This window comes from Salarias fasciatus, chromosome 4 (assembly GCF_902148845.1).
Source record: "Salarias fasciatus chromosome 4, fSalaFa1.1, whole genome shotgun sequence".
NCBI lineage: Eukaryota > Metazoa > Chordata > Actinopteri > Blenniiformes > Blenniidae > Salarias > Salarias fasciatus.
The window spans coordinates 19,869,142-19,879,687 of NC_043748.1; the positions used below are offsets into that span (position 1 = coordinate 19,869,142).

A 10,546-nucleotide genomic window follows, 5' to 3' on the forward strand; every position below is an offset into this window, starting at 1 on the left:
AAACGGGGTCAATGAAAACAAAGACAGTGGAGAGGCGAGGCTCTCGTACCCGATGTGGAACACAATGAACATATACGGAGTAGCAGAGCCTCAGACTCACTCGTTCTGACGGTGTAACTTACACATCATGGGACCTTCGTGCTCACGTCGTGACGTTGGACCCTCATTCTGACGGAGTGGCCTACGCTACATCAGAGCCTGGCTCTCACTGTGACGTACAGAACTCCAACCCCTCGGGCTGATGGAGGGACGTATCGAGCCGAAGTTCGTGTTCCTGCAGCTTTTCACCCGCAGATTCGTCTCCAGGCTGCAGGCTTCAGCGTTCTTCACTCTCAGTCGTCACGGCGCCAACATGCCGACCAATCAAACGTTCCTACAGAGGAAAAGCACAAACTGTCGATGTCCCATTTTCAGATCTGAATCGTCAGGATCTGAACTGCTTCTGTTCTCCTTTAAACTTTGTTTATAACTCTGAAACCAACTCTTTTCAGACTTGGAAATATTTAAAGAAAAGTTATTTTCTACCTGTGTGTCCGTCTTCCTGCTCGGAAGTAAATCAGCCAATCAGAGCTCTCCGATATTCTTATGAAGGGAAGAGATGCACACTTATATACAAAGTTATTTTTTCATGCTAGCCAGATGAGTATTTAAGTGAGAGTAATCTAAGTATGTATCTGAGTATTTCCTGCAGCATGTTCCTCTCTGTGAATGTGTGAATGTTTGTCTCAGGAAAATCCCACACAACCTGAACACATCACATAAAAAACAGGTCTTCAGACACATTTTTTTTTTTTTTTTACATGAAACTATTTGTTCAGCTTCAAATCGACCAAATCGTTATGAATTCTAACTTTGAAGTAGAGCTTATCTGAAGAATATCGACTCTGCTCTCTGTCAGTGTTGTCCTGAGGGAGGCGCCAACAGGACGTAAAACATTGTTCTTAAATGTTTCTAAATTGCACGTTTTGTCTTCTGTTTTCCTGAAGTCAGACAAGCTGAATATTCAAAATAAAAACTTTTTATTTTTTTAAATAGTAAATTTGCAGAGATTGGATGAAATGTTTGTGCTGTTTTCTCTCCTGCTTCTTTGTTGTTGTTCGTCTCCTGTTTATAACCAATAAATATTCATCCAGTTTTCTCCGCTGTTCTCAGTCATGTCTGCACAGAAAGTCGAAATACACGTTAAAAAGGAGTGTGTGTGTGTGTGTGTGTGTGTGTGTGTGTGTGTGTGTGTGTGTGTGTGTGTGGTGGGAGAGGTTGACTGAGCGTGTGAATGAAAAAACAGCTGATAAGGGGCGTGGCCTATGGCGGCTCTGCATCAGTCAAGTTTGGTAAACCACGTGACTTCTGGTCGGCATCTTCCGGGATCAGTTCGCGGCAGTGACGTGCCGAGCTGGTTCTGCCTGCCTGTCAGTCCTGGTCTGGATAAGAGTCCTGCAGCTTCAGCCGGAGACGACCAGAGCGAACCGACCCGAACCGGACCGAGCCGAGCCGAGCAGAGCAGAGCAGACCGGAAAGCAGGTGGGAGTCCCGGATCGTCTTATCAGTCGCTTCCGGACTTTAACTCAAACAGACGCGACTGAACTTCAACTTCATGCTTTGATCGGCTGCAGCTGGACCTGTCAGTCCTGATCAGAGGTGCAGCAGCTGTGTGAGCTTCCTGCTCCTCCCCCTGCAGGACCCCCCCTGCTCCCCCCTGTTCCTCTGTTCAGGTTATTTCAGGTCAGACTCGCCAGACTACAGTAGTGGGCTCACATGGTTTCTGCTGGTTCTGTTTATCTTCAGAGAGGCTTCAGAAATCTGCAGTTGACCCAGTTTAAACTCTTCCTTCCGTCCATTCTTTCAGTGACTCAGCCTCATCCAGAGCTAGTGCCTCCTCCTCCTTCTTTTCCTCCTCTATCCCTCCTCTTCGTCGTTTGTGACTCAGCTTGCCAAAAGATCTCCTCTTTAATGGCTGCTCTGCAGTTTTTAAGGTGAATTATTGATCAGAGAAGGTTTCAGACATATCAGAGTGTGTCACTGCTTTTCTTATCCGGAGGAAGAGAAAGAGGACAATCTCATGAAAGTGAAAACCATTCCTCCAATCAAGAAGGTGTTTTGTTCAGTCTGTTTACATTTAGTGGTTATTTCCATGACATGGAGCCAAGTGACTCCCCCTCCCTTTGCGCTCCCCATGTGTTTCAGGTAGTTTAATTACAGGAGAGAGGAGGGTTTCTGCAGCTGCATTATGATATTTGTATTGCTGCAAAACAGCGTCTGGGAGGCGGAGCTCTCTGTCATCACATTATGTCTCTGATGATAAACTCCTCCTGTGATATGAAGGCGGCCTGCTCCTCGCTGACCCCCCCCTCTCTTGCTCGCAGAGCTGCCATCATGAGTAAGCTTGGACAGCAGGGGTCGGAGGTGATCCAGGAGGCGTCCATCATCCGGATCCCGCCTCACTTCTACATCCACGTCCTGGACCAGAACACCAACATCGCCCGCGTGGAGATCGGCCCGCTCACCTACATCCGGCAGGACAATGAGAGGTAAGGACCCCCCCCCCCCCCCCCCCCCCCCCCCCAACCACACACACACACACACACCACACCACACCACACCACACCACACCACACCACCCCACACACACACACACATCACTGACCGCATGACCACTCCGTCCCTGACCTCTGACCTCTGGTTTCTTTCCTCAGGGTGCTCTTCAGACCGATGAAGATGATCATGGTGCCGCCGCGGCACTACTGCGTGATCAAGAACCCCGCTGCCCGCGACGACAACGGCCAGGTGCTCTTCGACCAATCGGGGCAGGCCAAGCTGCGGCACGCCGACCTGGAGATCCGGCTGACGCAGGAGCCGTTCCCCCTCTACCCCGGGGAGGAGGTGCAGGAGGTGAGAGAGGCGCACCGAGGGGTGTGTGCGGTTGTACTTGTAGAGTGTGTGTGTGTGTGAGACATGGTACTTCCTGTGTGGCTGCAGGGGGTGACCCCGCTGCAAATCGTGTATCCGGACACGGCGCTGCGGCTGCAGGCTCTCCTGGACTTCGAGGAGGAAGGAGGAGAGCGTCGAGTAGCCGGAGACGAGTGGCTGTTTGAAGGACCAGGTACAACACACACACACGCGCACACACACACACCCGAGACACTGTGAAGGCTGGGAGCCGCTGACCTGGACCGGCTGTCTGCTGGTTTCAGGGACCTACATCCCCAGGAAGGAGGTGGTGGTGGTGGAAACCATCAAAGCCACGGTGATCCGGGAGAACCAGGCGATCAGGCTGAGGGCCCGCAAGGAGGGCGAGGACCGGGGAGGAGTCCACCGGGTCACAGGTGGGTCTCTCACTCACACACACACACACACACACACACACACACACACACACACACTCTGAAGTCAGACCACAGACCGTTTCTGAGCTGGAACACCTTCAAACACCTGAGGATCATTTCTGTTTTCTGTTAATGATCTAGTCAATTCATCCCTTTTTTGTGTCTGTCTGTTTGTCTGTCTGTGTCTCTCTCTCTCTCTCTCTGTCTCTCTGTCTCTCTCTCTCTCTTTCTCTCAGGTGAGGAGTGGCTGGTCAGTAAGGTCGGAGCGTATCTTCCCGGCGCTCATGAAGAGGTCATCGACATCGTGAATGCCTTCATCCTCACCGATAAAGTGAGTCTTCTTCCTGAAGATCCGACCTTCTTCTTCCGTGATGATCCCGTCCTCACCTCCTCTTCCTCCTCCTCCTCTTCGTCTTCCTCGTCCGGCCTCAGAAAGCTCTCCACGTCCGCGCCCTGCGACCGTTCAAGGACGCGGGCCGGCGGGACCGCCGTACGGGGGAGGAGTGGCTGGTGACCAAGGCGGACCGCGAGGCGCACATCCCGTCGGTGGCGGAGGAGGTGGTGGGCGTGGTGGAGGTGACCACGCTGAGCAGCCGGCAGTACTGCGTGGTCCTGGACCCGGTCGGGGCCGACGGGAAGCCCCAGCTGGGCCAGAAGAGGGTGGTGAAGGTGAGGACGGATGCAGAAGCCACTTCTTCATAGACAGAGGAAGAAACAGTCTAAACCTACAGCAGCTCACTGGAAAATGGTTCAGGGAGGTGTGATTTCTTTGTTCTGGGTTGTTAAGGTTTAATTCGTGAATGTGATTCGAACGTTTCTCTGCTCCTCCTCTGTCAGGGCGAGTGCTCCTTCTTCCTGCAGCCGGGCGAGCAGCTGGAACAGGGCATCCAGGACGTGTACGTGCTGTCGGAGGAGGAGGGGCTGGTGCTGCGAGCGGTGGAGGCGTTCACCGACACCGAGGTGAGGCGCCGCCGAGGACTCCGCCCACACGCTCACCTCTTGTTCTTCTTTTTTCAATTACTTCCTCATGGTCACCAGCAGTTGCTGCTATGGTCTTGATAAGAGAATTAATTAAAAAAAACAACTTCAATTTCACTCAGGTGCTGACCTCCATCTACACGTTATTTAAATACGACCGTCCTGTTAAACGATCCCATCCAATAATTTAATTTAACCACTTTTAACTCTTTTTCACTGCAATAGTTTTAGTTAAATCTGATTTAATGAAGAAACCTGTGCAGATTTGCGAGCTTTGCTCTGATTGGTTCCCTCTGAGGCTCCTGTCTGAGCTTATCTGGATCGGAGATCAAATAAAGCCCTCCTTCGTGGACCTGCTGCCCCTTGGACCTCCACCCAGCTCCTCCTCCTCAGACTTTGTGTCTGAGCGGGGAGGAATGAGGTCCGGGGGCGATGGTGCCACGACTCGGTCCCGTCCCTCCCTGCCGCTCCTGTGCAACCAGTTCACTGCACAAAAGAGAAAAGCCGAGTTAACACAAGGCGGTGTGTTCAGGAAGGTGTGTCGGCGCGAAGACAGGCAGGTGACAGGACGGGTGTGTCTGAGGAGATAAAGGAAGTGCGGTCGGCAGGTTCAGAGTCCGATGATCAATCTTGTGAAAACATGTTAAAGGAATACTCCGAAGATTTTTGACTCACGCCCTGCCCCTGTCTTTGACAAAGTTAGAAATGCTCATAAATACGTTTTTTGTGTCTGTGCGTCCAGCGGCTGTCCGCGTAAGGATTTACCGGAGCACAGCAGTAGAAGCCATAGACTCAGCCACTGTGCGCCGATATCCTTCCGTTGAGCACTATGCTTGTGCAGATCTGTGTGTATCAAAACGTTATTTTAACCGATTGAAAAGAAAATACGTCTTTTAAAATGTTTTATAACCATTCAGATTTACTTCACGAGCTAATACGCCGTCCCCTGGACCACCGTAAGGAGTATTTTGTCCACTTTCGTCAGTCTGGCTCTGTTTCCTATTGACTTCCAACAATTGAGCTAAGCTAACTGCGATGCTAACAGCTAACAGCGATGCTCCTCAGACACACCCGTCATGTCACCTGCCTGTCTTCGCGCCGACACACCTTCCTGAACACACCGTCCAGCCGCTGGACACACAGACACAAAAAAGGTATTTATGAGCTTGTCTAACTTTGTCAATGACAGGGATAGGGCGTGGGTAGGGGTGTAACGGTACACAAAAGCCACGGTACGGTATCTACCTCGGTGTAAGGGTCACGGTTCGGTACGTTTTTCGGTACAGTGGGGAAAAAGTAAAAAAAGCTCACAAATGTACCAGAACATTTTTCCTAAGCTTTCCCATGCGACACATTATTGGCCCAGTTTGCATGGTGTTTTTTCAATCCGATTGTAAACAATAGTATTAAACGCGAGTGTATTCATGTACAGCATACAAAGCATCCATGCGCACAAAGTCTCACGAGGAACTTGCAGGTCTTCCTCTCTGCAGCAGCAGTCCTCAGCGCCAAGCAGAGAGTTTTTATCTGCTGATATCTGCTCAAATAATGTCCCAAAATCTCCATGATATGCTGCTGAAGGAGCGGCTGCTCCCCTGACCGCAGCACCGCCGTGCGGAGCAGCACGTCTCGGTGTGAGCTCTGCGCCGCATGCCGATGTTTCGAATTAACTGGTGCCCGTGTTAACTTGTGACCAATAATGACTGAAACATCTAGTCGTTCTGGCGAACGTCGGTTATCGACAGTTACAGTGAGTGTATACGTTTAAAGTCTTTTGTGAGTCTTACTTTAACAACTGCTGTAATCAGCATGTGTTTACACAGACCTCCGCTGTCATTCGTTAACACGGGAACCAGTTAATCCATAACACCAGCCGGCGATCGCTCGTATTCTGCTATAGAGCTCTTTATACAACTCGCTGTTGCGCGATTTGGTTCCATCTCGCCTCTCCAATGTTTTTTTATGTCGGGGTTTTGTATTAAAAAAGTGTTTTTCCACCACCGTGGCATTCTCTGCTGGTTTTTTGACTGTGCTGCTTCCCGTTTACTGGCACTTCACACGTCACTCCGTATGAGGGAACGCATGCAGAACAAATACTCTCTCGTTTAATCCGCTCCGCCACACGCTGCAGCTCTCATTCCGCTTGTACTTTCTTCTTTGTTTGTTCATGTTTGGACCTGCTTGTTCTACTTCTTCTTCTTCTGTGACAATGGTGGTTGCCGGCAGCTTTTAGGCTCATTACCGCCATCTAAGGTTGGAATTTTTTTTTTTTTTTTTAACTCACTGGTGTATTCGTCATGTGATTGTGTGTGCCGAACCGTGACCCCCGTACCGTGACGGTACGGGACGAATACAAATACCGTTACACTCCTAGGCGTGGGTCAAAAATCTTCGGAGTATTCACGCTGCTCTTTCCTGACTGCTCTTCAGAGCTTTGGCAGCTTTGGGCTAATCAACCTCGAGGCTCCTCAGTGACTGCAACATGAAGCTGATCAGGTTTTGGCTTCGGTTCGATCAAGTATTAAGTTCAGTGAGTGTAACACGAGCCGTTCAGGTGCAGGTGTGAGTGTGGGACACTTGGAGCTCATCACACAGCGGTGTGTGAATAAATATCTCCGAGAACAAAATAATCTACAGCTTTTGCACCGATGTGATTCTGTTGTATATTTCTTCAGAAGCACAGATCGGCTGTTTTCTTCTTCATCCTCCCTCCTGACCGGCTGACCCATCTGACCCCGCTCTCCTTCTCTTCCTCCTCCTCCTCCTCCTCCTCCTCCTCCTCTTTCATTGAATCGACCACTCCCCTCTCCTCTTAATTTCTTCTGTTGATCTTCCTCTCATGTTCTCATTGTTTTTATTTAGCGGCTCCCTCCCGCCCCCCCACCCCCCTCTCCTCCCTCTCCTCCCTCTTCTCCCTCTCCTCCTGCTACTCCGCTCCAATGCATCGCCACGTTAACCCTTCTCTCCGTCCTCCTCCTCTCTCTCCCCCGCTCTCTCTGCCAGCGCGACGAGGAGGAGGAGGCGGAGCTCGGGGAGGAGCAGGAGCGGGCCAAGCGCTCCCGCAGGAGCGGCGTGCTCCGTCGCCCCGGAGACCGCTGGATGCTGCGAGGCCCCATCGAGTACGTCCCGCCGGCCACCGTGGAGGTGGTGCTGCGCCGCCAGGCCATCCCGCTGGACGAGAACGAGGGCATCTACGTCCGCGACATGAAGACCGGCAAGGTGCTGTGAATTCCGCCGTGGCTCCTCGTGGTACCGAGTTCCTGGTACGGCGGTGACTCCTAACCCGGGGGTCCTGGTGGGGTCTGCAGGTGCGAGCGGTCATCGGTCACACCTACATGCTGACGCAGGACGAGGAGCTGTGGCAGAAGGAGCTCCCTCCCAACGTCGAGGCGCTGCTGACGTCTCGCCGCGACCCGCTGGCCGACCGCTCGGACCGCGGCCAGGGCGGGGGGGCGGAGCAAAGGGACAAGACACGGGTGGTGTCCTACAGGGTCCCCCACAACGCCGCTGTGCAGGTGTACGACTACAGGGAGAAGAAAGCCAGGTGGGCGGAGCCGTGATGACGTGGGGCGGCGTGGAGGGGTAGCATGCTGCTGACCGGTGGCGTCTCGTCCGCAGGGTGGCGTTCGGACCGGAGATGGTGATGCTGGGACCCGACGAGCAGTTCACGGTGCTCTCTCTGTCCGGGAGCAAACCCAAGAGGCCCAACGTGATCAAAGCCATCTGCCTGCTGCTGGGACCCGACTTCTTCACGGACATCATCACCATCGAGACCGCCGACCACGCCCGCCTGCAGCTGCAGCTCTCCTACAACTGGTAACCAGCTCCTCGCCGACCTTCAGCGCACCGTCAGAAAACACTGAGAATCGAACTCCTCTTCCTCCACAGGCACTTTGAAGTGAAGTCTCGAACTGACCTCGCCGAGGCAGCTGTTCTGTTTTCCGTTCCGGACTTCGTGGGAGATGCCTGTAAAGCCATCGCCTCGAGAATCAGAGGAGCCGTGGCCTCCGTGCAGTTCGATGATTTCCACAAGGTTTGTTTGTCAGCTGTCGAAAGAAAAAATCCCACAGTGTTCAGTGAAAGCAGAAACTTTTCTTTCTGCAAGCAGTGAACACACAGAAGGTCACATCTCAGAAAATATCGCCTTGGGCCGAGCCAGGCATAATCTCTGAACAGTTTTCCGATCAGAGGGTAGTCTTTTTCATAGAGATGATGAAAACAGCTTCCTGTCTAATGCTGACTCTCCCTCTTGCTGATGTGAAGGTGTTCTGATCGTTCATCCTGCGTCTGCAGAACTCCAACCGCATCATTTGCTCGGCCGTGTTCGGCTTTGATGAGAAGCTGGCGGTGCGCTCCAGTCTTCGCTTCAGCCAGAACAACCTGGTGATCAGCAGCGTGGACATCCAGTCGGTGGAGCCCGTGGACCAGAGGACCAAAGACGCCCTGCAGAAGAGCGTGCAGCTCGCCATCGAGATCACCACCAACTCCCAGGAGGCCGCCGCTCGGTCGCTACCACACGGACACGCAACCGGCAAACTACTGCCTCACACACACTCTCTCTCACTCAGATGATTGTGTGTCTGCAGACACGAGGCGGAGCGCCTGGAGCAGGAGGCTCGGGGGAAGCTGGAGCGTCAGAGGATCACGGATCAGGCCGAGGCGGAGAGAGCGAGGAAGGAGCTGCTGGAGCTGGAGGCCCTGAGGTCGGTGACACACACCCACTTGTTTTAGACACACCTTGTTGCGTTGAAGTGCTTTGTGGGTCTGAGGGAGCGTGTCGTGTTGCAGCGCGGCGGTGGAGAGCACCGGAGCCGCCAAAGCCGAGGCTCAGTCCCGCGCCGAGGCGGCCCGCATCCAGGGCGAGGCGGCGGTCAACGAGGCCACGCTGAAGGCCGAGGCTCAGAAGATCGAGGCCGTGAGTCCGACGCTCACAAATACCCGGGATGTTCGAGCTCTGTGCTCTGATTGGCTGATTCAGTGTTCAAATGGTGTACGGACGCTGTGTGTGTGTAGGAGGCGGAGCTGCAGCGTCTGATGAAAGCCCGCGAGCAGGAGCTGAACTACAAGAAGGAGATGGACCGTCTGGACATCGAGAAGCAGGAGCGTCTGGCGCAGATCGAGAGTGAGCGCTTCGCTCAGCTGGTCAAGAGTCTGGGCAGCGACACGCTGACCGAGATGGCCCGGGCCGGCCCCGAGCTCCAGGTACGCCCAGAACCCTATACCCCCCCAGAATCCTGCATCAGCTCTTCAAACCTTCACTCACTGACTTCCTGTCTCTGCTCTGTCCTGCAGGTGAAGATGCTCCAGGCGCTCGGCCTTAAATCGACCCTCATCACGGACGGCTCGTCGCCCATCAACCTCTTCACCACCGCTAACGGCCTGCTGGGGGCGCTGCCGGGTCAGGGCCAGTGAGGGGGAGAAGACGGGGGCAGGAGTAAACCTCAGCAGGCTCTCATTTTTCTGATGTCAAAAAATTTCTCTGCTCAGATTTGAGCAAATGAAGGAAAATCTGACAGTGAGTCTGAAAAACAACTTTCGAATGTTTATTTTTGTTGTTGCTGAAGGAATAGAGAAAGTTTTTTTGTTTTTCCTCTAAAAAAGAAAAAAAAGACTTGTCACTGTGTTCCAGAGCTTCAGTTGCTGTGGTAACAGTAATAAAGATGCTATCGCGCTGTTCTGATGGTTCCTGCGGCCACCAGGGGGCGCCTCCTGCATCGTGTGGCCTTCACTGGTGCTTCATTGGAAATGAGATGCTGAGGTTTATTTCTGGCTTGATCGAAGCTTTGTGCCTACAAACGACGTCTGTTTGTTTAGTCGTGAGAGTTTGCGTTTCTGCTTCGCTCGACTGTTTACATTAATAATCACACCGCCTCTGAAGGGTCGGACCGCCTTTCTTTGCCTTACTTCATGAAATGTGTGCTTGCAGATTCTGCTGAAGGCTGTAACTGTTATCCTCGCAATAAAATCTGAGGTATTCACTCCTGAGTTCCCGTCTCTTCTACTTAATGATTATTAAAGTGTCCAGACCACACAGAGACAGCTGAACGGATCTTTGTCTTATTCTGTCACGTTAGCAGTTTCTTGCTTTGTAAATCTACTCACTTGCTTTCATAGCAACACCCTTCTTTCTGCAGGTCAGAACTGGTCAACTGATGCTCAAGGGCCATGGTGCCACCGAGGTTTCCAGCATTACTTTTTTTTTTTAATAAACAGAGTGGGTTGGAGGTAGTGGTGGGCGATATGGC

At 52.5% G+C, this 10,546-nt stretch overlaps 1 protein-coding gene across 1 annotated transcript; it reads left to right on the forward strand.

Annotated features, from left to right (window-relative positions):
* The first annotated feature begins 1,357 nt into the window (after positions 1–1,357).
* Positions 1,358–10,279, forward strand: LOC115386576 (major vault protein). The gene is made up of 17 exons (XM_030088956.1): positions 1,358–1,521; positions 2,364–2,528; positions 2,694–2,889; positions 2,977–3,100; positions 3,192–3,323; positions 3,560–3,654; positions 3,756–3,992; positions 4,161–4,283; positions 7,305–7,520; positions 7,610–7,845; positions 7,920–8,117; positions 8,190–8,334; positions 8,595–8,806; positions 8,888–9,004; positions 9,090–9,216; positions 9,315–9,503; positions 9,594–10,279. The coding sequence occupies exons 2-17, from the start codon at positions 2,374–2,376 to the stop codon at positions 9,711–9,713; spliced, it is 2,622 nt and encodes an 873-aa protein (XP_029944816.1). The 5' UTR covers positions 1,358–1,521; positions 2,364–2,373; the 3' UTR covers positions 9,714–10,279.
* Positions 10,280–10,546: the final 267 nt, after the last annotated feature.

Bases quoted from the DNA above. Each gene is read 5' to 3' on its own strand.
- LOC115386576 (XM_030088956.1), top strand. From the start codon at position 2,374: ATGAGTAAGCTTGGACAGCAGGGGTCGGAGGTGATCCAGGAGGCGTCC. The intron at 2,890-2,976 runs GTGAGAGAGGCG...GTGTGGCTGCAG, and splicing joins CCGGGGAGGAGGTGCAGGAG to GGGGTGACCCCGCTGCAAAT. The intron at 4,284-7,304 runs GTGAGGCGCCGC...TCTCTCTGCCAG, and splicing joins AGGCGTTCACCGACACCGAG to CGCGACGAGGAGGAGGAGGC.